The 27,909-nt window shown below is 42.8% G+C and overlaps 1 protein-coding gene and 1 long non-coding RNA gene across 2 annotated transcripts in view; one reads left to right on the top strand and one right to left on the bottom strand.

The window, feature by feature from the left end:
* Positions 1-6,546, top strand: part of MCHR2 (melanin concentrating hormone receptor 2) — a 73,164-nt gene extending 66,618 nt beyond the window's left edge. The window contains exons 5-6 of the mRNA XM_045011676.1: positions 3,527-3,646; positions 5,920-6,546. Of these exons, the coding sequence (XP_044867611.1) occupies positions 3,527-3,646; positions 5,920-6,244 (445 nt within the window). The 3' untranslated portion in view covers positions 6,245-6,546. The remainder of the gene's footprint in view (positions 1-3,526; positions 3,647-5,919) is intronic.
* Positions 6,547-8,558: 2,012 nt separating this feature from the next.
* On the bottom strand, positions 8,559-27,661 carry LOC123365702. The gene is made up of 4 exons (XR_006577703.1): positions 27,569-27,661; positions 23,417-23,493; positions 9,465-9,599; positions 8,559-9,356 (listed from the first exon to the last, which is right to left on the bottom strand). It is a non-coding gene; the product is annotated as an uncharacterized LOC123365702 (long non-coding RNA).
* Positions 27,662-27,909: the final 248 nt, after the last annotated feature.

Genomic DNA, 27,909 nt, shown 5'->3' with positions numbered 1-27,909 from the left:
CCAATAATAGTGGGGGATTTCAATTATCCCCATATTGACTGGGAACGTGTCACCTCAGGGCGAAATGCAGAGACAAAATTTCTCGATACTTTAAATGACTGCTTCTTGGAGCAACTGGTACGGGAACCCACAAGGGGAGAGGCAACTCTCAATTTAGTCCTGCGTGGAGTGCAGGAGCTGGTCCTAGAGGTACCTATAACAGGACCGTTTGGAAATAGTGACCATAATTTAATAACATTTAACATCCCTGTGGTGGGAAGAACACCTCAGCAGCCCAACGCTGTGGCATTTAATTTCAGAAAGGGGAACTATGTAAAAATGAGGGGTTAGTTAAACAGAAATGAAAAGGTACAGTGACTAAAGTGAAATCCCTGCAAGCTACATGGATGCTTTTCAAAGACACCATAATAGAGGCCCAGCTTAAATGTCTACCCCAAATTTAAAAACACAGTAAAAACTAAAAGAGTCACCCTGGCTTAACAACCATGTAAAAGAAGCAGTGAGCGATAAAAAGGCATCTTTTAAGAAGTGGAAGTCAAATCCTAGTGAGGTAAATAGAAAGGAACATAAACACTGCCTAATTAAGTGTAAAAATGTAATAAGAAAAGCCAAAGAGGAGTTTGAAGAACGGCTAGCCAAAAACTCCAAAGGTAATAACAAAATGTTTTTTAAGTACATCAGAAGCAGGAAGCCTGCTAAACAACCAGTGGGGCCCCTGGATGATCGAGATACAAAAGGAGCGCTTAAAGACAATAAAGTAATTGCGGAGAAACTAAATGGATTCTTTGCTTCAGTCTTCATGGCTGAGGATGTTAGGGAGATTCCCAAACCTGAGCCGGCTTTTGCAGGTGACAAATCGGAGGAATTGTCACAGATTGAGGTGTCACTAGAGGAGATTTTGGAATTAATTGATAAACTTAACAGTAACAAGTCACCGGGACCAAGATTTCTGAAAGAACTCAAATGTGAAGTTGCGGAACTATTAACTATGGTTTGTAAGCTCCTTCTGTACCCAATGACTGGAAGTTAGCTAATGTAACGCCAATATTTAAAAAGGTCTCTAGAGGTGATCCGGCAATTACAGACCAGTAAGTCTAACGTCAGTACTGGGCAAATTAGTTGAAACAACAGTAAAGAATAAAATTGTCAGACACATAGAAGAACATAAATTGTTGGGCAAAAGTCAACATGGTTTCTGTAAAGGGAAATCGTGTCTTACTAATCTATTAGAGTTCTTTGAAGGGGTCAAACAAACATGTGGACAAGGGGGATCCTGTGGACATAGTGTACTTAGATTTCCATAAAGCCTTTGACAAGGTCCCTCACCAAAGGCTCTTACGTAAATTAAGTTGTCATGGGATAAGAGGGAAGATCCTTTCATGAATTGAGAACTGGTTAAAAGACAGGGAACAAAGGGTAGGAATAAATGATAAATTCTCAGAATGGAGAGGGGTAACAAGTAGTGTCCACCAAAGGTCAGTCCTAAGACCAATCCTATTAAACTTATTCATAAATGATCTGGAGAAAGGGGTAAAAAATGAGGTGGCAAAGTTTGCAGACTATATTAAACTGCAGATTGTGAAGAACTTCAAAAAGATCTCACAAAACTAAGTGATTGGGCAACAAAATGGCAAATGAAATTTAATGTGGTTAAATGTAAAGTAATGCACATTGGAAAAAATAACCCCAACTATACATACAATATGATGGAGGCTAATTTAGCTACAATGATTCAGGAAAAAGATCTTGGAGTCATCGTGAATAGTTCTCTGAAGACATCCACGCAGTGTGCAGCGGCCATCAAAAAGGCAAACAGGATGTTAGGAATCATTAAAAAGGGGATAGAAAATAAGACATAGAGTATCTTATTGCCCTTATATAAATCCATGGTACGCCCACATCTTGAATACTGCGTACAGATGTGGTCTCCTCATCTCAAAAAAGATATACTGGCATTAGAAAAGGTTCAGAGAAGGGCAACTAAAATGATTAGGGCTTTGGAACGGGTCTCATATGAGGAAAGCTTAAAGAGACTAGGACTTTTCAGCTTGGAAAAGAGGAGACTAAGGGGGGACATGATAGAGGTATATAAAATCATGAGTGATGTAGAGAAAGTAAATAAGGAAAAGTTATTTACTTGTTTCCATAATACAAGAACTAGAGGCCACCAAATGAAATTAATGGGCAGCAGGTTTAAAACAAATAAAAGGAAGTTCTTCTTCACGCAGCGCACAGTCAACTTGTGGAACTCCTTGCCTGAGGGGGTTGTGAAGGCTAGGACTATAACAGGGTTTAAAAGAGAACTGGATAAATTCATGGAGGTTAAGTCCATTAATGGATATTAGCCAGGATGGGTAAGGAAGAGTGTCCCTAGCCTGTGTTTGTCAGAGGGTGAAGCTGGATGGCAGGAAAGAGATCACTTGATCATTGCCTGTTGGGTTCACTCAATGCCTGGGGCACCCGGCATTGGCCACTGTTGGTAGACAGGATACTGGGCTAGATGGACCTTTGGTCTGACCCAGTACGGCCGTTCTTATGAGTAGCTCCACTCACTTCAGTTCTGATTCACACCAGCTGAGGTCCAGGCCCAATTTGTCTGCAGCATTCCTGTCCCTGACATGAGGGAACAGAAGAATGAGCTGAACTTTGGTCTCCTGCTTGGCAGTTCAGAGTGCTATCTCCACTAAAGTAGACCTAGATATTATTATTAATATTGATGGCCTCAGCACAACTGAATGCAATGGAGCACTGATGTGCAGCAGCTGAGGATATGGCCTGGAGTGCTTAGTCTCTGGTTGGAATTAGGTACCTTCTTTTCCACATAGAGATCCCTCAGTGCACTGTCTGTCCAGACAGTCTATGCTCATTTGAGGCTATGGCCCATGAAAAAAATAACCTACATTCTCCGAAACAACCATGGCCCTCCAGTGTCTGGCTGTGCCCAGATTCTTGCCTTATTTCTACAATTGTCTTTTTTTTTTTTGAGGGGCGGGGAGGAGGGGAGGGGAATAAAAGAAGGTTTGGCTTTTCAGATGTGCTTGGCATTAATAATAGTGCTAGGAACTAATGATACTAGAAATCAATGGAAATTTTACCATTGACTTCAATGATGGGCGAGTTAGGTCAACCCTGAGCACTTTTGAAAAAGTTGATACTCTACTGAGTTCATATTTGTATGTTTCATGTTCTTTCAGAATGATGCCCAAAGTACATGACCCTCTAACTGTACACGTCATATCTTGTCCTATAATTAAATCTCAGCCAAAATGTTCAAAAGAGGCCTCTGATTTTGTGTTCCTCAGTTTTTGAGGGCCTAGCTTGAGTGTTTGGGGAGTTTATCCTCAGAAGTGCTGAACACTCACAACTGCCCTTGACTTCAATTGTGGTTCCAAAAGTGAGGTCCCAGGAAACCCAAAATCAGAGGCCACTTTCTGAAAAATGTTGTCTATATTTTTTTCCATTTCTGAGGTTATTTATATGCATTATGCAAACAAGCTGTCTGTTCTCTCTGCATTTTGTTTTCCAGGTACACGCTTTATCTGACTATCACAACTTTCTTTTTCCCATTACCACTGATATTCATTTGCTATATATTGATTTTATGTTACACATGGGAGATGTATCAGCAAAACAAGCAAGCAGGATGGTAACGTATGTTATATTCCAGATATGCTACTAGGGGTGGGAAGAACTTGTTTGCAGTGGGCCAGGTCCTGAAAGGCGCTGTATACCCTTCACTCCCATGATGTCAGTGGGAGTTGAGGGTACTCAGCACCTCAAACCAGATACACAGCACCTTGTAGTCTCAGGCCCATAATTATGTTTGGTTTGGTGGACAAACACTTTCTCAGATATGAATGCTGTTGCATGAAGGTATGTGATGGAATTATTAACAGAAACTCTTCCAAAACATAATGAATTAAGGCTCATACATACATAGAGTTTAAACCCCTAAAGGCTTTAGATCATTTTGTCTAGCATCCTTTATAACACAGGCCATTATATTTCACCCAGTTACATCTGTACTTAGCTTTGTCACCCTGCTACTCCTGTACTGAGCTATATCAGTATTTCCATTGCAAACCCCTATTTCAGGAGATTATAACATAACCCAAAAGAAAGAGGTTCCTGGCTGCAATTGTGCATACAGTTTTTTATCTCAAAAAAGAATTGCTTCTCCAAACTTTGATGGGAAATTGGTGTGGTTTTGTCTTTTGGTTGAAGCAGGTTTTTTTTTTAAATGTAATGATTTCAGGTGTTGACTGAGTTAGAACTCTTGATAGAGAGGACCAAATTCTTGATTAGAGATAGCTGAAAATTTGGGGAGGAGGGAAATAGGAAGTTCAGAAAATTTAAATTAAATTTTAAAAAATCTAAAATTTTCCATGGAAAATTTAAATTTTTGGCAGAAATTCAAATATTTTAAAAAAAAGGTCAAAAACTGAAACATTTTGACCAAGGCATTTCTATTTGGAAATGCTGTGGGTGCCTTACAGGAGTAGTAGCTCAGGTTTCTCAAGTTCCCATTCTCCTTTATGGGCCAGGCAACCTGGTCAAACTACATCTCCCAAAATGCACCATGATCTTCTCTCTTAGAGAGAAGAGGTGGTGTATCATGAGATTCCTTGGTCATGATGCAGGATAGAAGATGTAGTCTTGCCAAGGAGCCAGCTCATAGAAGAGAAGGAGACAACCAAACTACAATACCCATGAGGCTTTGCAGCAGCATTGCCAAATCCATATATTTTGGTTTTTGCACAAAATATTACAATTTTGGGGCATTCTGTTTTTCAAATTGTCCATAGAAAGCAGATTCTTTTAATGAAAAATGTGTTTAGTCAAAAACACAATTGTACATTACAAAAAAACAATTTCAACAAAAAATCTTCAACCAGCCCTAGTCATATCTCTCCTCAAGATCTCTTATGTACATGGCAGGCACCACCATCTATTGCAGAGGATTCTTCCTCCCTATCCCTCTCCACTCCATTTGTCATGTCTTGCACTCTAGCAGCTGCAGAGGGGGAACAGTGTGCATAGGTTTTACAAAAATAGCCAACACCCGCATAGTAGAGGGAAGTTTCCTTGCATCATTCCTGTCAATCCTCTTTAGGACCACATAAGGGCCAGCCATGATCTTCTGCCCTGTATGTTTCCCCAGTTAAAACAATGCAGTCAGCAGTGGGGCCCCAATCTGCACAGTTCCAACGCTGGAAGGGGCAGATATTTGTTTACAATATTCTCAATGATAACAAATTGTCATTAACCAGGCCTATTAAAAAAAAAAAAAAAAATCTTCTCAGGGCCGCCCAGAGGATACAGGGGCCCTGGGGCAGGGCCGGGTCTTCGGTGGCAATTCAGCGGTGGGTGTCTGTCGGAGGGAAGGACCCGCCGCCAAATTGCAGCCGAAGAATGAAGCAGCGGCAGTAGAGCAGCTTAAGTGCCGCCGATCACAGCTTTTTTTTTTTCTCCCACCGCTTGCAGTGCTTGTACTCACCAGGCGTCGCGCCAAGGCTTCGGCAGCACTTCAGTGGCAGGTTCTTCGCTCGCTCTGAGGCTTCGGCTCCACTGAAGGGCCCGCCACCGAAGACCTGGAGGGAATGAAGGGCCTGCCACCGAAAACCTGGAGCAGCTCGCGGGGCCCCTGCAGGGCCCAGGGCCTGGCATAAATTGCCCCACTTGCCCCCCCCACCCCGGGCAGCCCTGTTCTCAGTGCCACCTATACTAATGAACCCACAAGACCATATTGAGCCCTGACAGAAGCAGACACAACATGACAAATAAAAATGAAGTCCCTGGGAGTTGTGTCTGCTTCTGTCAGGACTAAATTTTGCCCAAAATATACTGTCTTCACTGATCTGTGCTTTCCTTTATATTATCTTCATTTAACAGTTACCAATCTTCACATTTGTGTTGCAGTTACAATACCAGTATCCCAAGACAAAGGGTCATGAGACTGACCAAGATGGTGCTGGTGCTGGTCGGTGTATTTGTTGTAAGTGCTGCTCCATATCATGTGATACAGCTCGTGAATCTTCAGATTTCTCAGCCATCACTGACATTCTATGTGAGCTATTACTTCTCCATCTGCCTCAGCTATGCCAGCAGCGGCATTAACCCTTTCCTTTACATACTACTTAGCGGGAACTTTCGGAAGCGTCTGACTCGGTGCACAAATGTCAAGCGCAAGATGACAGAACGTGAAGTTAACAACATTGAAAACACACTGAGGTCAAGCTTTTAAAAGGAGAGTCTATTCAATGAGAGAAATGTATTACATATATGTCTATTTTTATGGTTCAACTGACAAGGCCTCATTCCCTTCTCGCTTATAGTACTGTAACTCAGGAGTGACTTCATCATAGTCAATGGACTTACATCAGTGTAAAGCTAGGGGAAGAGAAGAATCAGGCCCACTATTTGGATATTAGGGTACATGGTGGAAGGATGCTGTGCAAAAATATTCTTTGTTATTGTCCAGTTGCCTCCTTAATGGTGAATACTACAAGCATAAAGACCAAAATGAGCTTCTAAAAATGTGCAGTTCACTGGCAGTTACAGGATAGAAGGAATCAGAGGGGTAGCCGTGTTAGTCTGGATCTGTAAAAGCAACAAAGAATCCTGTGGCACCTTATAGACTAACAGACGTTTTGCAGCATGAGCTTTCGTGGGTGAATACCCACTTCTTCAGATGCAAGATGCATCTGAAGAAGTGGGTATTCACCCACGAAAGCTCATGCTGCAAAACGTCTGTTAGTCTATAAGGTGCCACAGGATTCTTTGTTGCTTTTAGGATAGAAGGACTATCTGTGGCTGGTATGTTCAGACAAGTATTCAAGATCTGACATTGCCATTAGCGACTAACCCATCATGTCCATGACATTGTGTGCGATGTCATGCACGTGATGGGTTAGTTACTTATAACAAGCCAAAAAGTACTAACTGCCAACCAGTCTGAAAGCAGCACTAGCAGCTATTGATTTTCAACAATCATACTATGGTCTCCCCTTGGGTCCCCGCTCCTGCAGCTATTAACAGACAGGGGAGAAACAAAGCAGAAGGAACTTGGAGAGGAAGGAGGGCAATGCTTTCAAATTCAGCTTTGTACATGTGCTTACAAACTATGAAATGAATGTACTGATATTTATATTAAATGTACATCTGAAAATAATAAACATATATTTGACAAAGAGCTGTGTGTTTCAGGATCACTGTTTGTTTCTTGTTTTCAAAACCATCACTTCCAAGATGGCCTTAAAAAGAGTACTCACTCCTTAAAGAGCTCAAACCTGCTCCTGCTAGAGTCAATGACAAAAAATCCATTGACTTCAATAGGGGAAGAACTGGGCCTGACATTTCCGAATGTTGCCAGCATCCTAGCTGTTTGATTGCCTGATCAAATTAGCAAAACTTCCACTGAAGTATTGAAATCAATGAGAGTTTTGTCTGAATAAGCGGTGCATTGGGACCACGATTATACAACTTGGTTAAATGGAAAATACTTAATTTTTACTTTGGTTATACTGAAAACAAAGCCATGCTTGATCAATAGAACATTGCTCTAGGACAGCTGTTCTCAGACTATGGGTCAGGATCCCAAACTGGGTCACAACCCCATTTTAATGGGGTTGCCAGGACTGGCTTAGACCTGGCAGATTACAGGCCTCCTGCCTGGGTCTGAAGGCTTTGGGCTTCAGTTTTGCTTCTCCTTCTGCTGCCCACGGCGGTGGGGCTCAGGCTTCGTTTCCTGTCCTGGGGTTGTGCAGTAATTTTTGTTGTCAGAAGGGGGTCAGAGTGCAATGAAGTTTGAGAACCTCTGCGCTGGGAAATTATTAAAATAGGAAAAATGCTTTTTCCCAGGCCCCATTGTTCTAATTTTCAGTTGCTCAAAAGTGCAGAGTAAATGTTTATTCCTTTATTTACTATTTAGTGGAAATTTCTATAATAAAAATTAATAAAGGAATACAATTTTTAAATTTTTATTTATTTTCTTTAACCACACAGAGCTTCTGGATTTATCTAAACTATTCCAGTCTACTGACACAAGCAGTGAAACTAGCCTTATTATATGGTGAAAAAAATAATTACAACCCTATTAAATTTTAAATTACTCTGAAAAATGAAGCCTTAGGTCCGGTAGGAAATTTGGTATTACTTCCAGCTGAAATAACTTTGAAGAGGGAATATATGGATCTGAAGAAAGAATCTGGCCATGTCTGCAGGGGTAAATTGTAACAGGCAATGTAATTACTTTTGTTACAATAGTCACACTGAAACATGGTGGGGAGGGTGAGAGATGTATGTGAGACAACCACCTTCTTGGCCAACACACTGTGAATTGAATCAGGGACCTTCAGAGTTAAAAAGCATGAGCTGCTACAGCTTGAGCTAAAGAGGCAAACCCCCTTACCTGGGGGCTGTAACAGCTCATATCCTCTGGGAACTGGCACAGAATGGGACCTGTCATGCACACTCACCAATGGGTTATATGGGTATTTCCCACCAGTGATAAATTATTTTGGTGTAATTTCTCCAAGAAGACTTTATAATTTCAGAATACCTCCTTGAAGAAGACATTTATTTATAATTTCATTAGCAGCACTGCAGGTATTGACTATAGCTCTGCCTCCAAATAATTTGCTTTCTAAATATGTACAAAACACTGCAATTAAAACACAGCTCCTTCTGTTAGGATCTATTAATAATATCCTGCAGCTACTGTATAACTCTGCACTGCAAATACTTTGTTTTATTGAAAGTTATGGTAATAGCTTTAGAGAAAAACTTTGATAGTTAAATTAGAATGTTCTGCCTGAAAGGTTCCAAGATGCTCAGCTGACAAAAATGAAAATCAAGCTCTTATTAGACTTGTTGTGCAGTATGCACTCAAAGGCATTATGGACCTGATCCTATTCCCACTGAAGTAGATAGCAACACTCTGGATCTTTATAGCACATGACTTACAGGAGGTTATATTCATTATGATGCAAACAGTGATGTCATTGTCCAGACTAAGTTATTGCCAAGCAGTAGGTGACAGGTTATTGGGTGCTTTTAAGCAGGGAACTGGAGAGTTCAGGAGTTGGTAATGGGAGGAGATGTGGAGCAGTTCCCCACTATAGCCCCCATTCAGCAAAAGCACTTACATACACACTGAATTGTAAGTATGCCGATAGTCCCAGTGACAGCGTGTGATAATGTGGTTAATGGCTTTGCTGCATCAAGACCTCAAGTCATCCAGCCAAATCCAGCCCAGCTCAATGGAGTCTGAAAGTTGCCATCATCTTACAGGTGTTGGTGGGAGGGAGTGGAGGGTCTGTCTGTGTGAAATGGCTTGGTGGTCTCTGTCCAGTTCCCTGGGGACAAGTATTCACAAAACAATCAAAAACATAACTGGCATCCTTGGGGGTGGTCTCAGCAGGAAGGGCAAGGATGAATGATTACAGAGACTGAAGTGTTCTCACCATTAGAAGCAGTTCCCTTCAACACTGGGTTGTCACCCTGATGGACTAATAAAGTAAGTGTTGTACTGGGCCAGGCTGTGTAGAGCAGTAGTGTCTTTGTTTTCCTGCGCTGTCGATCGGCATCTATCAGAATCACTAAAAGAAAGAATCAGAGGGGTAGCCGTGTTAGTCTGGATCTGCAAAAGCAGCAAAGAGTCCTGTGGCACCTTATAGACTAACAGACGTTTTGAAGCATGAGCTTTCATGGGTGAATACCCACTTCGTTGGATGCATCCGACGAAGTGGGTATTGACCCACAAAAGCTCATGCTCTAAAATGTCTGTTAGTCTATAAGGTGCCACAGGACTCTTTGCTAAAAGAAAGAACACCACCATGGGCTTGGGAGGCTTTTCAGAGCAAAACAATGCAGTCAACACCAACAGCAATCTAAATAGCACATTCCCAATGATTTCCCATCAGAATTGGGTGAAGTTTCATGAAGAGGCATACAAAGTAGCAAATCTGAATGTTTCCAGAGGAGCTCTGTGCACAACCAGAAGCTGTACAATGTACAACTGAAATAGCTTTGTTCTGAATATTCAAAATTTAATCAAGCTACATGTGGTGTAGTGGCACTCAGACTATATATTTTAGTTTTAATCATTGTCCTAATATTGCACAAATGTACACTAGCTGAGGAAATAAATTATTATTAGGGTTTAAGATACAATTTTTGTATTCACTTGTGGGCCATGGAACATGACACAGTGAGCTCCCAACTTCTCTGGGGCAATCCACCATCCTCCTCCTGCATCCACCACTGGGTGACCACCCTTTTCCCTCCCTAAGGGTAGGTCTATACTCACCGTCTGGGTCGACGCGGTGAGTTCAACTTCTCGGCGTTCGAACTATCGCGTCTAATCAAGACGCGATAGTTCGAACTCCCCGCGCGCTCCGGTCGACTCCGGAACTCCACCACCGCGAACGGCGGTGGCGGAGTCAACCTTGGAGCCGCGGAGTTCGACCCCGCTGCGTCTGGATAGGTAAGTCAGTCGAAATAGGGTACTTCGAGTTCACTTGCGTACCCTAGTTCGATCCCCCCCCCTTAGTGTAGAATAGGCCTAAGTCAAAATCACATACAGACTACAGTGACCAGCTGAGAGTCAGAGCCAATTGTGTATTGTTGGGAACCCTGAGAACAGAAGAAGATCCCTTCTGACTTAGACTGTGCCATTCCATCATTTGTGGATTCCTGCAGCATGGACCTAGAGACAGCAATAAGGATAGCTAACCACAATTGCTCTTCCTTACCTACTTATCTTTCTGCAAGGCCACACATAATTCAACCTTCAGATATGTTCAGGATGCAAACTATGCATCTGGGGATGTTGCTTTACCTGGATGCACTTAAGATTAGGGTAATAGTTTGTGGATTCATTATTTGAAAATGGTTTGAAAGGAAAGGAAACTCCAGCAGAAAATTCCCCCCTGTGTAGGAACTCTGATATTAAAAGATATACATGTAATCATAAGACAAAGAAGATCCCTGATCCAGAAGCTTGCTGCGACCATGCATTCTACACAATCTCAGAGACTCACAGAACTACCTGAAGGATGCGTGCTACTTCATGGAATATAAACTGCAAACATTCGATGCCCTCTTTGTTGGGGATGTTTCTCATGTGGGGTTGCCATTTATAATATTGTTTGTACCCATTTAAGGATTTGGATACTGAAAGTACCTGGGAAAGCAATGACGTGCTGCCTACCCCCCAGAAAATAATTGTTACATATATACACACACGCACACATTTAGTGAGGCCTTGGCTATACTAGCACTTTACAGTGCTGCAACTTTCTCGCTCAGGGGTGTGAAAAAACACCCCCCTGAGCACAGCAAGCTACAGCACTGAAAAGCGCCAGTGTAAACAGTGCCCCAGCGCTGGGAGCACAGCTCCCAGCACTGTAAGCTAATCTCCTTGGGGAGGTGGAGTACGTGCAGCGCTGGGAGAGCTCTCTCCCAGCGCTGGTGCCGTGACCACACTTGCACTTCAAAGCGCTGCCACGGAAGCGCTCCCGCGGCAGCGCTTTGGCATTTCAAGTGTAGCCAAGCCCTTAGTGTTCTGCTCAGTGTCTAGTAATGGATAGCACTGGTTCAAGCACATAAATGTTTACTTTATACTTCAAACTTATCAGAAAGAAAAGAACAACATAAATTATATCTGGTTCCCTTTTGTGTCCATTCTCCCTCCACCATCGTCTCTCACCAAACCTGTTTTTCTCCCCTTCCTTTCTCCTGACCTTCATAATGCAACAACTGTGTTGGTCCTACTGGCACCATGTGATCCCAACAGATGAGGAGGGGAACATCCCCAGCAGTTCCCCATCTCACTTTCCACCAGTTCCCAGCTCCTTGGAGGTCTGGCTGTTGTGCTCTCTGCCAGGTAATCAAACTAACTATGTTAGGTGTCTGGGTGTCCCTATATTCTCCCCATGTGGTTCTATGTAAGAAAGTTTAAGCCTGGTCGAAAAAGGCCATTGTCACCATAGCATTAATATAGTAAACTCATTTAACTGTACAAGAGTCTCACAAGTTGGAACAGGACTGGGTTGGTAGAGCTCTGTCTGCTGCCACACCTCAAAATCTAGAGGAGGTTATGTGCTGTTCCACAGAAAACTAACAGAAAATGTTATTGCTGTTATCTTTGATACTTGGGTAGATTTCTCATACTCAGAACCACTGTAAATCAGTCTGAAATGATCCTGGCTAACTGTAGCGATACCATGATTCACTGGCGCAGCACCTCCTGCTGGTCATCTTGGGAATTAGCTCTTTCCAGCCTTTGGAGTGCCCTCTGCCAGCAGGTGTCTTGCCTGCCTCAGGCCCCCATATCCCTCCTGGACCCCGGTGCTCCTTTTGTCAGGATTCTGCCCACCACAGTACCCCCCCACACTGAGTCTCCCCTCCCAGGGGAACCCCCAACCCTCTAAACCCACCTTGCCTCAGTGACTACTGCCAGTCGTCATCTAGCCCCGTTTCACTGGGGGAAACTGCAGTCTATAACGGCCACTCTTCATCGGCAAGGGGTTAGGATCTGCTGCCTTTGCCTATCCCCAGGTTGCACCTCTGTAGCCCCTTTGTAGGCCTTCATCAAGGCCTGCAGCCTGGGAGTTTACCAGGCTGGTGCTCCCCAGCTCCCTTGCCCTATTCCCCAGCACTGCTCCAGTTCAGGTACCTTGCTATCAGGCTCCTCCAGCTTCTGGCCCCCAACCCTCTTATAAGGCCAGCTGGGCCCTGACTGAGCTAGTCAGAGCTGTGGCTGCTTCCCCAATCAGCCTAGCTTGGCTGCTTTTAACCCCTGTTCTCCAGGAGTGGGGCAGCCGCCCCACTACACTAACATATATGGATTCAATATGGATAAGCCTGAGACTCATCATATTTTCTTTCCTGAGGTCACAGAGATACATATATCCCCATCATAACTACAGATGACTTTAATGAGGCTCTTCAGCCTTCTAACTTAGGCTTGGTCTACACTCCAGAGTTAGGTCGACGTAAGGCAGCTTATATCTACCTAACTATGTCAGTGTACACACTACAGCATTGCTCCCGCAGATATAAGTGCCCTATAATACCATCATAATAACTCCACCTCCACGAGAGACATAGGGCTTATGTTGGTGTAGGTAGAGTGACGCAGTGTCTGTGTAAACACTGTGTTACTTACATCAGCTGTTGGCTAAAATTCTTGTCAATTTTACAGCTCCACAAACTCCCTAGACCAGGGGTCAGCAACCTTTCAGAAGTGGTGTGCCAAGTCTTCATTTATTCACTCTAATTTAAGGTTTTGCATGCCGGTAATACATTTAAACTTTTTTAGAAGGTCTCTTTCTATAAGTCTATAATATATAACTAAACTATTGTAGTATGTACAGTAAATAAGGTTTTTAAAATGTTTAAGAAGCTTCATTTAAAATTAAATTAAAATGCAGAGCCCCCCGGACCGGTGGCCAGGACCTGGGCAGTGTGAGTGCCACTGAAAATCAGTTTGTGTGCCGCCTTCGGCACGCGTGCCATAGGTTGCCTACCCCTGCCCTAGACTCATGTCATCCATCTCTGCCTTTTTGATGAAAAAGGACTCCGAGTCTTGAAGATATTATTAAATCCTGTGATTAAGATCTGCAGCATTCCTTAAAGGCTCCACGGTAATGAATTATATTATGTAATGCAAAACATACTTCCATAAATTTAGGTGTAACAACAAAAAAATGTATTTAGACTGTACTGGACACCTCACTGACTGCTTACAATTAAAGCTGTTCCTTCAGATACATGCTAGTGCTGTCTTAAAAATAAGGGCAAACTTCCACTCAAATTGTGGGTATAACCTATAGTTAAACATATGGAAAGAAGTTGACAAAGAATTAAAATGGTTTGGGGCTTGAATAGTCAAACACTGGTCGAGAACTACAAATTAGGATATTTACCCATAAATTTGGGCCTCTCATCAGCACAGCGTTCAGGGTTTCTGAGAGCAGCCATGGTCACAAAGCAAATGTTTTTACCATGGTGGAAAGGTAAACCAATGCACAGAACAGAACAATGGTACCCTGAACCCTCTGACCTAGTGACAAAAGAAAGGGTCACTTTCAACCACAGGGATCAACTGTACAATTTTGAAGAAATCTGAGGTTTCATTTTTAGAAACATTTGTAAGGAATCCCAAGGGCCTGGTGGCTGTCCCAGACTTCCTTCCCACTTCCTCTTCCTCCCATCTCTTGACTCTGCCCCAGCCTCCTTCTTCTTCTCCCTGCTTCACACTACCCTTCCCTGCCTTGTCTACATTGTTGCCCAGTTAGTTGCCAAGTATTGGTTTATCTGATGTTATGGTTTAATATTAAAATTGTTACAATATGCAAAAAACTGTTTTTAACAGTTAGGGCCCAGACATTCCAAGGGAAGAACAGAGGGTCTGAACCCCAAAGAATAAGTAATTGAATCAACTGCTTGTGTGTGTCTATATATATATAGACACACACACCTCATAGAAGTGGAAGGGAACCTGAAAGGTCCAGCCCCCTGCCTTCACTAGCAGGACCAAGTACTGAGTTTACCACAGACCTCTAAGTGGCCTCCTCAAGTCAAGGCTTGAACTCACAAGCCTGGGCTTAGCAGGCTAATGCTCAAACCACTGAGCTATCCCTACCCCAGATATAGGATTATAAATATATGTCAGGTAAGGTCTTTTATGAATGCTTGCAAAGTTCTGAACTTGATGGACATTAGGAGATATATACATAGGTTATGTTTATGAATGCATCTACATGTGTATAGAAAATTCTAATTGTAACTGTGGTGCAACTTCAGCACCACAGCACAGCAGGGGGTCAAGTTATCAGACAGGGAGGGGCACCTCACAGGCTAGTAGTTTACATGCAACCAGCTTCAAATACCCATCCACTGACAGCCAGAAAGACCCAATTGTGAACCATTAAAGTTAATGGAAAGACAGTGGAAAAAAAACCCAGTGTTTGAAAACTGAGAAAGGAGAGTTTTCCCCACTCTAAATAACCACGAGTAATTATGCCACAGAGAGAGAGGCATGTACTGTCATTGAAACACAGGATCCCCCTCTAGGACAGAGGGCATGCTGGGAAACAGTTCAGAAGCAATAGAAACTTGTATTAGAGAAGGGAAATTAGCTAATATAGATGTGTAAAGCCTGAATTACATCTTGATATTTGCTTTCTATGTAAGTTGTACACATTTCCTTTCCCTCACTATTTCATCTTTGAAATTATGATTTTTCTATTAAAGTTTTTATTTTTTTTCACCCAAGCAGATCTTTGACATGCAAACTGTGTGGAGGGTGTGTGCTAAAGTGAACAGATAATTAGGGCAGGTTTCATTTCTTATGGGGGTGATTAACTTGGGGGATGGATTAGGGGAAACTCTGGACGAGAGGTGATATTGGGTCACCCTGCAAGGAGTAACCAGGCAGGTGAAAGCCTGGGTGAAACCTTATGCTAGTAAGCTGGCTACTGGTGTCAGAGTTCTGAACCATAGCAGCATAGCATTAAGATACCCACAGATACAAGACTGGTGGAGACACAACCCCTTATGGATATGGGTGATCCCCATAATGTCAAACATATGTATATTAATATTATGTTGCATGCCACAGATGGCAATTTTAAGTTTATAATTTTCATTTTTCATTTTTCTTTGTGCATTGTGATGTTGATATGGAAATTTCAACTTAATAAAAATATTAATTAAGGTTTAAGAGGCAATAAATATTCAGGGTAGGTGAGGTAATATATATTTATTGGACCACTTCTGTTGGTGGAAATGACAAGCTTTTAAGCTACAGAGAGCGCTTCAGGTCAGGAGAAGGTAACTAGAGTGTCTAAGTGAAATACAAGGTGGGACAGATGTTAAGCACAGTCATGCCTGCGGGAGGTCCACCGGAGCCGCGGGACCAGCGGACCCTCCGCAGGCACGTCTGCAAGAGGTCCCCCGGAGCCGCGGGACCGGCGACCGGCAGCGCGCCCCCTGCAGCATGCCGCCGTGCTTGGGGCGGCCAAATTCCTAGAGCATTCCCTGGTTAAGCATAAGGAGTTCACACATACTATAACAGACCTCTTAGAATGACATGAGCCATAAAGGATTAGCGGGCAGTAGGGTGTGTTACAAATTGTTGTAATGAGCCATAAAACCAGTCTATCTAAGTCAAGTCCATGTTTTTTAGTGTGCAGCAAAGTTATGAACTTCAGTGCCAGGCTCATCTTTTGAAGATTCACAGATTCTAAAACCAGAAGGGACCATTATACAGTTTTCCTTTGAGGACAAGGACTGAGAGGTCAGATATGGGGTGAAAGCATGATATGTGAAAAGTATTCACCCTTATGTGATATGGTTTTTTTGTCCATAGTTTTATCCATCTGTTAATCTACCACACAGTTCTTGCTAAGCAAGCACCTTCATTCTTAAGTTAAAAACATATTAAAACAATAAAAGAATGTACATACATTTTAATAAGCTTACTAGAAATCATCCCAACTCCAGATGGGTGATTCGTCCTTCAAGCCCAACAATTGGGTTTTTCCTGTGGTTGCAAGTTCATCACAGCTTCAGCTCAGAACAGCACAGACTAGGCCAAGTCCTTCCAACCTTTCCCAGGAAGGATTGGGGCTTCCTCTTGGACACAAGGTTCTGTCCATTTGTTGTATTGGAAAGACGGCCCTTAGTCAGCTTAACTTGTGCTATTTATCTGAAAATCCTTTCTTTGCCTCGGTCTCTGGAGAATCCAATCTGAACTAATATATGCAAGCGTTTCCAGGTAGTGGTGCTATTATGGAGGTGTTACAACAGAGAAGAGCAACAAAAATGATTAAGGATATGGAACAGATTCCATACAAGGAGAGAGACACACCAAAAAAAAAAAAAAAAAGACTGGGACTGTTCAGCTTGGAAAAGAGATGACTAAGGGAGAACATAATAGAGGTCTGTAAAATCATGAAGGATAGGTCCATCAATGGAGATTAGCCAAACTGGTCAGGGATGCAGACCCATGCCCCAGGTGTCCCTAAACCTCCAGAAGCTGGAACTTGATGACAGGGGAGCTATCATTCAAAATTACCATGTTCTGTTCATTCCCTCTGAAGCATCTGGTATCTTCTCCATCAGGAGACAGGATACTGGGTGAGATGGACCATTGGTCTGGCCCAGAATGGCCGCTCTTATGAGTGAATTTACCTGAACAACCCCCAGTGGTCTCAATTCCTGGAGGAACTCTAGCTACCCTTCTTCATGGAAATACATAAATCCCTGACCCACAAGGATGCATAAATCATTTGTTTAATACAATGGACTCCAAAGACATTACATTTAATTCAAAGAGATTTGATTTAATTCAATAAGGTTTGTCTAGAACAGGGAAGGAAATTGCCATACCTGTCACACTACTCAATGTCAGAAAGACTGGAGACTCAAGTTCTCAGTGTTTACCACTGTGTATTGTGTCAGAATGCACAGTGGCATGTATTTTGAATCAAACTACTTTTAGTTATTTCATACTTCTTCAGCATACAACTTAATGCATTATAATGTAAGACCACAACTAAAACAGGCAGGCAGACAGGTTTTATCAAATATCTATTATCAATCAAGAAAAAGGGTGTCTATTCCTGGGGAAAGGATGAGAGAGAGAGAGAGAGAGAGAGAACAAATCATATGTGACAGATGTTAGTTATGTGGCATACAGCACTGTTGAAAGTCACTCAGATATTACTGTGCTCATGGTGGTATAAGAACCTGAACAGAATAGAAATTGGAAAAAGAAAATAATTCAGCTGTGTGGACATTTGGATTGAATCTTGAAGACTGTAGAAAAGTAAAGATTTTGGTTAAGCTTTTAATACAGCAGATTAGCTTGTGATATTCTTTCCAACACACAAACAGGTCTAGCCAACAGCTTTGAAGAGCTTCCCCAGCAAAAGCAGATTCAAATGTACCTGTCTGTTACAGCTCCATTTTGTTTCTTAAAGCTGCCCCCTTACTCCATTTTGTTCTTGTTCTCCTCTGTGGCCGCCCCTCCCTGGCTGTTAAGTTGTTTACCAGGGCCTCTGCCCTTCTCAAAGGGAGGGCCCCGTAAATTGTTTAACAAAAGCCATTGCCCTTCTCAAAGGGATGGCCACTTATGCTAAGTGGGACCACTGCCCTGTTCAAAGGGTTAGTCCTGTTATCACCTTTTTAAAACCTGGGCTTGGTGTAGGGTGGCCACTGTCCAGAACTGCAAGACCTATTGTGTTTTTAGGATCCTGGGCATGAGTCATACCTCTGGGCTCAGGGCTAGTCCAAACATGCCTCTGTGGCTGCCTGCAGTTTTTCTCTGCCTCCCTCCTCCCTGTAAGAGGGGGAGCCAATGAGAGTTACTGGCGGGAAGCTGCCAGGGTTTGCCTTTAAAAACAGACATTTTTTGAACAGACTTCAGAAAGGTTCTTGCATTGCTGCCGGGTCTGATCAACCAGGGGTTCTGAGGGTCCTTTCTCCGCTCTCGTTTTATTTTTGAGTGTACCCCTGTTTTTGAACCCCCCCCCCGAAGAACGAATTGCTGCCTGAGAGATCTCCTGATTATCAAGACTGTACCGAGCCTTCTGATGTGCTTGCTGTTTCTGCCTCTGCTGCTGCCTTGGGGGATGGTAAGAATCCCTCTGTGAAACTTTCTTTACTTTTATTTTTATTATTTTAGCTGCTGGCTCTGTCTCCCCAGCACACAGACTCAAGCTAAACCTTGGTCTGTGTTTTAAAACCTCTCTCTTAAACCCCGTGGCACTCTGCCACTAAAAGTAAGTTGGTGCTGCTGCTAAGCTCTGCTCCTGTGGGCTTTGCCCTGGACTCATGGTTTTCAGCTGTATCCACTGCTGCAGCCACCTCCCTTGGCTTCCTTGGGGGCTGCCTTGGGAGCTGTATTCTGGGGCACATACCACTCTGCCCTCTGTAACTTCCCCATAGCATAAGGTGCACCATAGGTTTTGTTTCTTTAGTTTAATAAGTCATAGTTTGTTAAGATTGTAAAGCTTGTAAGTCTCACCTGCCTTGCTATAGTTCGTTGTTTTGTTGCTCCATATAGCTGCTTGTTGCAGTTTGCTTAGAATTGTGATATTTGTTGTTTTGCCTAGTCATTGGTTAGGATAGATTTAAAAAGTCATTGCCTGATTGTATTCTGTACCTGTTTAGTTACTTTGTAGAAGCTGCTTGTCATTTTATATAAGTTTGATTAAGTTAGAGGATAGATAAGGTTCTTGCTGTTCCAATCTCCCCCTCTGAACTTCCCAAACCCCTTGCTGCTTTTTTCCCCTGTGTCTGCATCACCTCTGAACTTCCCAAACCCCTTGCTGCTTTTTTCCCCTGTGTCTGCATCAACCTCTGAACTTCCCAAATCCCTTGCTGCTTTTTTCCCCTGCATCTGCATCACCCTCTGAATTTCCCAAACTCCTTGCTGCTTTCTCCCCCACGTCTGCATCACCATCTGAACTTCCCAACCCCCCCCCCCCCACACACACACACACACACTGCTCTGTTGTCCTTACCTCGCAGGGCTTCAGAGTCTCTCGCTGCTTGCAGCTGCATCTCTCATCAGTTGCCACTATCATTCCCCCGCCCGCCTCCTGTTTCTTGACCCAGCCTTTGGGTACACTCTTGCTATCACAGCCTCACAAATTAAGTCTACACTGCATAATTTCACTTATCATCCATATTGTATTATTGCACTGTGATTCACATATTACTTCCACCTTTCTGATATACTTTGTATTTGCATTAATACTATTGTGTTACATTGTGTATAAGGCCACCTACCACTTAATACATTCTATCTAAGATTGTTAACCATTCTATATAGAAGCTACTATTTTATTTTGCATTTCCTTTTGGTATGTTTTACATTCCACATTGTATCTAGAGCTGTTCCTATATAAAGTTGAGTTGCTTATTAACTGTACTGTATCCCATTGTGCTAAACCCCATTTACTGTACCCCACTGTTAGAACTCCCTACACTGTTCAATAAGAAACCCCCCCACCATCATTGTCTATTGTAAACACCCTATACACCCCATCCCATCGTATTTCATTGTTAAATTCTCACCACTCCCTTTTTCCTTTAATAAAGAAATTAATTTGCACCCCACCCATGTGGTAATTGCTCCCCAAGATCCCATATACCTGCAGGCAGGGACAGTACCTTGGTGCTGTCAAACCTGTAAGACATGGTCAACTAAGAAAATGGATTTGAAATGTCATGGCAGCAAAGCTAGTGAATACAAAAGTTTTTCTTCTGAATATGACTGTACTGCTGTCATATTCAGAAGATGCTGTACCATTTAAGGACAAGGTTCAAGTTAGAGGAGTAGGGCCAAATGCCAACAGTTTCCAACCTGAATTCTTGGAATTAGGCACCTAAATCTGTAATTTAGTACTTAAATAAAGCAGCCTGATTTTTAAGAGTTGATTACTGATATGGGTTTTATGAGTCCTCACCACTTCGGAAAGTCAGGCCACTTTTATTTAGGTGACTAAATATAGATTTAGATGTCAAACTTTAGACAAACGGACTTGAAAATTCTGGCCTATAGCTCTTGGTACCTCTTGGTTCAAGTGAACCTAATAAGTTGCATTTCCCCTTCCCCCGCCACTAATGTGTCTCCATTCAATGAATTAATATAGCCTGATATTATTACACATGTATACCCACTATGCTTGATACAAGAACTTGTGAAGGCAGTTGGCAAAATTCTGCCCCTGTCTTTAATGGGGGCTCCATGACTGAAAATGATATCAGATCGAGGGCTCATTATTTCCTTTAGATCGTCAATGGATGGACAAAGGGCAGCATGCAAATTAATGCATGTTGGACTTGATCTTGCAAGGTGCTAAGCACTCTGGTCCCCATCTACAAAGTTGGAGCATGTGTTTAACTTGATGTACATGATTTCAGTGGGGCTACTCAATGCACTTCAGAGTGCTCAGGACTTTGCAGGGTCAAACCCTTTGTCATTTGATATTGATCAGGCAGAGTGTCTAGTTTTCTATTAAGGCAGTTAGGTTGTTTATACGGTGGGCAAAATGAGGTGTAATATAAAAGATTTATTAAATAAAGCAAATTATCTGAGGAAAAAGAATGAGGAGTACTTGTAGCTCATTCTTTTTGCTGATACAGACTAACACAGCTACCACTCTGAAACCTAGCTGAGGAAAGAGGCTGTAAAAATGGTTACTGTGAAACAAGAGCTGATGTGTGTGACCAACTCAAAAGTGCAAGATGCTGAAGTGACAAGAAATCCTAATACCAATTCAGACCACAGGCAACCCACACAGTGTATAGTGATAGATATGACAAATGTTCTCAGAAAATGGTTAGCCAAGAGCTACTCTATATAGCACTGAATCAAAGGCAAAACCCAGTGTGCTACAATACAGGGGGAAAAGAAAACATTGGTGAAGGGTTCATTGACTATTTTAAACTGGCATTTAGATTTGAGCAAATTGCTATGCTAAAATGCATCTGATTTTTAAAGGAAAAGTATATATTTCCACTGGTATGTATAGCAAATGATGATCAAACTGAATTCCTGGGGACACCTTTGGGTGTACAAGGAATGCGGGATTGTACCCTAAGTAATTTTTTAAAATTACATTCGGAAATACATCAGTAATTAAAGGTATTGGATCAGGTCCTGGGCTGGTGTAGATGCCATAGCTCCATGCTGACGTACACCAGCTGAGGAACTGTGCCATTATTTGCTCAAGTTTTTAACTCAGACAAGGTGGGTGAGGTAATATCTTTTATTGGACCAACTTCTGTTGGGGAGAGATACAAACTTACGAGCCACACAGAGCTCTTCTTCAGGAAAGAAACTTTCATCGTCCAGAGCTCTTGTTCAGGTTTATATGTTTTTAACTGTCATTTATAATTTACTTTGTATATTGTGTCAATTCATTATAATATTTTATTGGTGGTATGATTATTATTGCAATGGGTAGCCAAACCTGCAGTATGGAGCTACAGCTCAATCAGGCCCAAATTCAACAAGGTACTTAAGCATGTGCCTCATTTTGAGCATATGAGTAGCAGGGCCGCCCAGAGGATTCCGGGGGCCCGGGGTCTTCGGCGGCGGGGGCCCCTTCCGTTCCGGACCCGCCGCCGAAGTGCCCCGAAGACCCGCGGCGGGAGCCCCCCGCCACCGAATTACCGCCGAAGCGGGACCCACCGCCGAAGCGCAGCCCGGTCTTCGGCGGTAATTCGGCGGGGGGGGGGTCCCCGCCGCGGGCCTTCGGGGCACTTCGGCTTCGGGTCCCGGAACAGAAGGGGCCCCCCGCCGCCGAAGACCGGGCTGCGCGGCGGTGGCGGCGGCGGGTCTCGCTTCCCCCCCGCCGGCCCCGGCCTCGGCCTCTTACCCGAGCGCGACTCCGGCGGGGCCTGAGCTCCGTCCCTCTCAGAGCCGCGTGGTGAGGGGGCGGGGCTGTGAGCTCCACGCCGAGCGGAGGCAGCTGCCCCGCCCCCTCCCCACGCCGCTCTGAGCGGGGCGGGGCTCAGGCCCCGTTGGAGCTCCCAGCCCCGCCCCCTCACCACGCGGCTCGGATCGGGGCGGGGCTCAGGGGCTCGGCCGGAGACTCGGCGCTTGATGCGCCGAGGCTCCAGGAGAGGGGCGGAGGCGGGAGCCTCCGCTCTTCTCTTGGGGGCCCCTGCGGAGCTCGGGGCCCGGGGCAAATTGCCCCATTTGCCCCCCCCCCCCCGGGCGGCCCTGATGAGTAGTCCTAATGACTTGAATGGGCATTAGTCTGACTTGTGACTAATTCCATTTTAATACAGGTAATATTAAAGTTAAGAATGAATTATAGGTCTATACCTTCAAAAGCAGACCTAGCTTGTCAAGGTGTTACGCTGGTCTAGACAATTAATATGCCATATCATGGTCATCGAGGCTGGCAATAAATAATCACCTGGGAAGTAAATAGGGAACTGCAAATGTGGACTGGAAGTCATTTGGAACACTCACATGAATAACAGGATTATATCATGACACCTAAGTGTAGCTAATAATTAACTTAATTTATACATATAGGGGTTAATTCTCTCCTCAGTTTCCTGATGCGGCTCCCATTGACTTAAATAGGGTTGAACTGCTACAGCTAAAACCAGAATTTGGACCTTGATGTCTACTAGAGCTCATGTTCTGAGTTCTATGATGCATTCTAGTAACTCAGTTTAAGCTTATCGGTATGAAACACTGGAAATCCAAATTGGAGGAGGACTACAGATCACTGTCATTTCCCTGACTGCACACTATCTGTACTGTTACCCATGCAGAATTCTAATCAAGAGCATTGAATGTCTATCATAATTAGAGCTTTATTGGATCCTGCTAAGAATAATAGTTTCAATTTTGTGCAAATCTTTCATTACTTACCTTCAAGTACCTCCAGTTGTGTTCGTGGCTGGAATTATTCATCTTAATTTCCTGCCACCAGAGTCACTCTCAGGCTTCTGCAAAGGAGGAAACATCTTTATCGCTATTCTTGATATTGCATTGAAGGGATGGACAGAGCCTCATAACAGAGCAGGTCAGTGAGTGCAGATCCCTAGTACTCCATGTCTTTCTCCAATGAATTATGCTACTAGGGATGCCTCTGTCTGGTGCTGCCCTGGAGCAGCCCTTCAAAGATGATTTCACCGTACAGAATATTCCTTAAACTGTTCTTTCTTTATTTTGGCTTCCATTCCTTCCACCTTGTTGTTAATACTAATTGTGTGAAGTATCTGGTCAGCGTTAACCTTTTTAGTGAAGACTGAAGCAAAATAGGCATTATATACCTCAGCCTTCTTGCTGTTACGAGTTATTGGTTCTCCTTCCCCCCATGTAGAGGACCAACACTTTCATTTGTCTTTCTCTTGTTTCTAATGTATCTAAAGAACCTCTTCTTATTGCCTTTTATGTCCCTTGCTCGGCATTCTTCATTTTCTGCCTTTATCAATACTGCCTATATTAACCTACATGTGAATTCTCTGCTGGGTCGGTATGGGTGGGGAGAGGAATGATACCATAGAGGTGTGCAAGCTCCCTCATTCTGAGTGTCCTCCAGTTGGAGAGCCCCAGGGCAGGAGCCCCTTAAACCTCATAGAAATAGTGTTTAAAATAAGGTTTTGTTTTCAAGCTACGTTGGTAATTAAATATTGGCTAACTTGGCCTTAACTTTATGTTAACTCTTTTCCAGAACTATCGAAGGAACTGAGTTTGGTGTACAGAAAGACCTGGCACTATATTCCCTGGTCCATTCCTGTGGTTAACCAAGAGTATGGCATCATAATCTTTGTTAACCACCACTGCATCTTGGATGCACTCAAGTGTAATTGTATATCTGAAGAAATAGATAGAGCTGAACATTTCCAAATCACAATTAACTGTAATTAACTTGAAAAGAGGAGAAAGGGCTATTTTTTTGAAACTCTGAAGAACGAACAAGTATTTCAGAGGCTTGACAAAAAAGAAGCAACCGCTGTGAGGAGTTCAAAGTGGATTCAGAGAGAGACACTTCCAGTTGTCCCTCATGTGGTATAAACTTTGCCTTGTACAGCTTGTCAAAAAAAAGCTTTTTGTCAAAGTTTTTTCAAAGAAAAATGGGGTTTTTTTAAGAACATTTTCAAATGAAAACAAAAATGGGACAAATCACCTGCTTAGGGTTAGGCACATCTTGAAGTCATTTGCTGTCCATTAGCCCTGTAGACGCTACTCCAGTGGCTAGTGGCCACAGAGCCATTTCACTGCCGTGGGAGAGGATTCAGATCAGCACCTGGTCTTACTATTTGGGCTGGGTATTGTGATGAGTAATCCACCCAAAATGGATGCACTAAACACCATCAGCAGCAAAATAAAACAGTGATTCCATAACTCCATTCCCAGTGCCAAAGGTTTTAACATTAACAAACTATACCTTCTCAGATATGGAAATGGAGGGTTCTAAAAAATAAAAAAGAAGAGCCATTTTTCCTTCATGACAAATTCAGTTATGTGTGTTCATAAGTCACTATGAAAGCAGAAGAGGAGAAAAACTCAGAAGGAAGAACACCTTGTCACTTTAACAATAATCATAATGGAAATTTATAAAAAAGAAAATATAAAAAATGCTACAGGAATTTCTACATCCAAAGCACAGACCTACTGACCCCTTGGGCTAAAAACTCCTTTTGCTGTGAAGTAGTACTAAACCACATAATCATTAGGACAACCATTACAGCGAGATAACACTCACTAGGCCAGTGTAGTTTATCTATGGGAAACTATGGGAAAACATTACCTACCTAGACACATGTTATGGTAATTGGCAATCAGAATTTTTTTTTCTGTAAGTACAGGTTCGTTACCAGCATTAACTGGTATTTTCTCACATTATACCCTAAGAGTTATAAAAAGTGACGTTTTATAGCTGTTATTTACAGCTGTGATTTTCAAAGGAGCCTAAAGGAGTTAGATGCCCAAATCCATTGAATTTTAATGGGATTTGGGTATTCAGCTCCCTTGAAAATCCTATTCTATAGAAATTTTCATAATATCTAGGGTAAAATTCTCTGCTGGTATAAACTGGAGCACTGGCTTCTATTTGTATCAGAGAATTTGTGCCCTAGTGTTATTTCTTACTGATTTCAAGTAATTGAACTGAATAAAAGGTCCAAGGGCATAGCAAGAAAAGATCAGAGATAGACCTCTATTAAAAAGAAGCCACTCAAAAAAAAGAGTTGCACCAGTTCTATCTTAAGAAACTAATGACGTGTGCTACATATGCCAACAGGTAAGTCACTAGTCAACGTAGTTTTTGAGACATCTTCTCCTCCAATTTGACCTCAACTTTCAGAAACCCCAGGAAGATAATCAAAGAAGACAAAGAAACCACAGACAAAATGATTAAAATCAAACAGGATATGAACACAAAAGTGATTGGTAGAAAGAGCTATTGTATGAGCAAAAAAAGATGATTTGTGGGCTAGGGAATAAATTAAAATAGTTTGATAAGATAAGTAACCATGTTTAAATGATAATCAGAAGGGAAATTACTACTGAGTAAGGACCACAGAAAGGGGGTACAATCATGGACATCATTCACTAGTATGAAAAAATATACATTCTAGTCAGCTTGACTTAGAATTTTAACTTATTGTCCTGGACTTGCCATTAGTCTGCTAATATTTTAAACATACAGATAACATAACTACAGCCTAACATGTCACTTAAAGAACAATTACATCATTTTTAGAAGAAAATAGAAAGTTTTAATCCATAAGTAAATAGTGACTGGGTTCAGAACTTGTGTTCCAAAATGATATAGTTGGAGCAGGCTGGAAGATAATGCTGTTTTGTGGCAATTTTGAAGGCTTTGAAATTTATTTTTGTTCTGCACTGGAATGGAAATAAGACTTTTCAAACGTATGTCAAAAGGAATATGTCAAAATATCCACCTCCATTTCTTTGCTTGTTCTTAATTCTCCCCAGTAAAGGAGAATGAAAAAATATTTCAGGTGGTTTTTACTTCTGGTTCACCTATCTTTAATTAAAACATTATAGTATAAGAGTGGACAATTAATACAATGATTGTAACATAACAAGAGTATAATTATAAAGGGCAAAACTGCTGCTAGTTTTTGCACTGTGTGGGAGGACACTAGCTTTCCCTTGTTATACCAAGAAGAGTTTGCCCTCCAGAATACTGTCTCCAGAGTCCAGGAAGAGGAGAGAGCCTAGTACATAGAGAAGTGTCCAGACAGTGAAGAAATCTGGTTGCTTCCCGCTGTGTCATCTTTTTGCTCTCTCCTCTTCTGAAAACACCATTATCGAACTTACCCTCATGGGTCAAAAAAAATCTGAAAGTAACAAGAGGTGAACACCAAATTGAGTGTCTGCTCATAGTTTTGATGCTTAGGGGACATCAAGCACATTGACATCAAGCATAAGTCACGTCTGTGTAGGCGGCTTGAGGGGAATGCCAAACATAGATAAGACAATATGCATATAGGTAGGTGTTGGTTATTTTTAAATGACCTTCTCTAAGCTCTGCATATTGTTTGGGCAAAATAAATCCTAATTCTTTTTGGAGAAACTACTTCTGTGTCACTGCACAGTGTTACTGACCATAGGCTCTTGAAGGAGAGTTCTGGCAGGGTACAAGCCCTGTAAGTAACATGGTTGGACACTAGGGAGGTAACTGACCACGGTTCGCTGCTCCAGGCCAATGGTAGCTGTGGGAAGTGGCACGGGCCGAGGGATGTGCTGGCCACCGCTTCCCACAGCCACCATTGGCCTGGAGCAGCAAACCGCTGCCAGTGGGAGCCGCGATTGGCCAAAGCTGCGGACGTGGCAGGTAAACAAATCAGCCCGACCCGCCACGGTAAGCAAACAAACCTAGCGGGCCGCATGCCAAAGGTTAATATGGTCATATTTTAATCAGATAATGTCACACGGGACATGATAAAAGGGACTGACGTAATGTGACAGATTGCTATCCTCCAAGGAGGCAGCCCCTGTTCCCGTGTTCGGGTCGCATGGTTATTCGAGAGAACATCAATCACCTACCTGCGATCCATCCGGTGCTGGTTACCTGCTCCAGACATCACGGTTTCTGATCACTGGTGGCATGGCCCTCAGAGTTCCCCGGTCCTGGTTCCCTTTACCTGCGAGAGAAACAGAAGTGAGCTGAGTCCATCCAGACTATAGTCATCTAATTGTAACGTTAAGACTATTTGGTTGTTAGCCCATTTATCCTAGTTGGGTCTGGACTTCACGCCCAATTGTGTTTGGTAAAACCATCAAGTTGTTTTATACCTGTTTTAGATTTGTTCCATACCTGCCTTATATCTGCTCCAGACATCACCGTTTCTGATCACTGGTGGCATGGCCCTCAGAGTTCCCCGGTC

The sequence above is a fragment of the Mauremys mutica genome, chromosome 3 (genome assembly GCF_020497125.1).
Source record: "Mauremys mutica isolate MM-2020 ecotype Southern chromosome 3, ASM2049712v1, whole genome shotgun sequence".
Lineage (NCBI taxonomy): Eukaryota > Metazoa > Chordata > Testudines > Geoemydidae > Mauremys > Mauremys mutica.
This window is presented reverse-complemented; position numbering and strand designations above follow the sequence as displayed.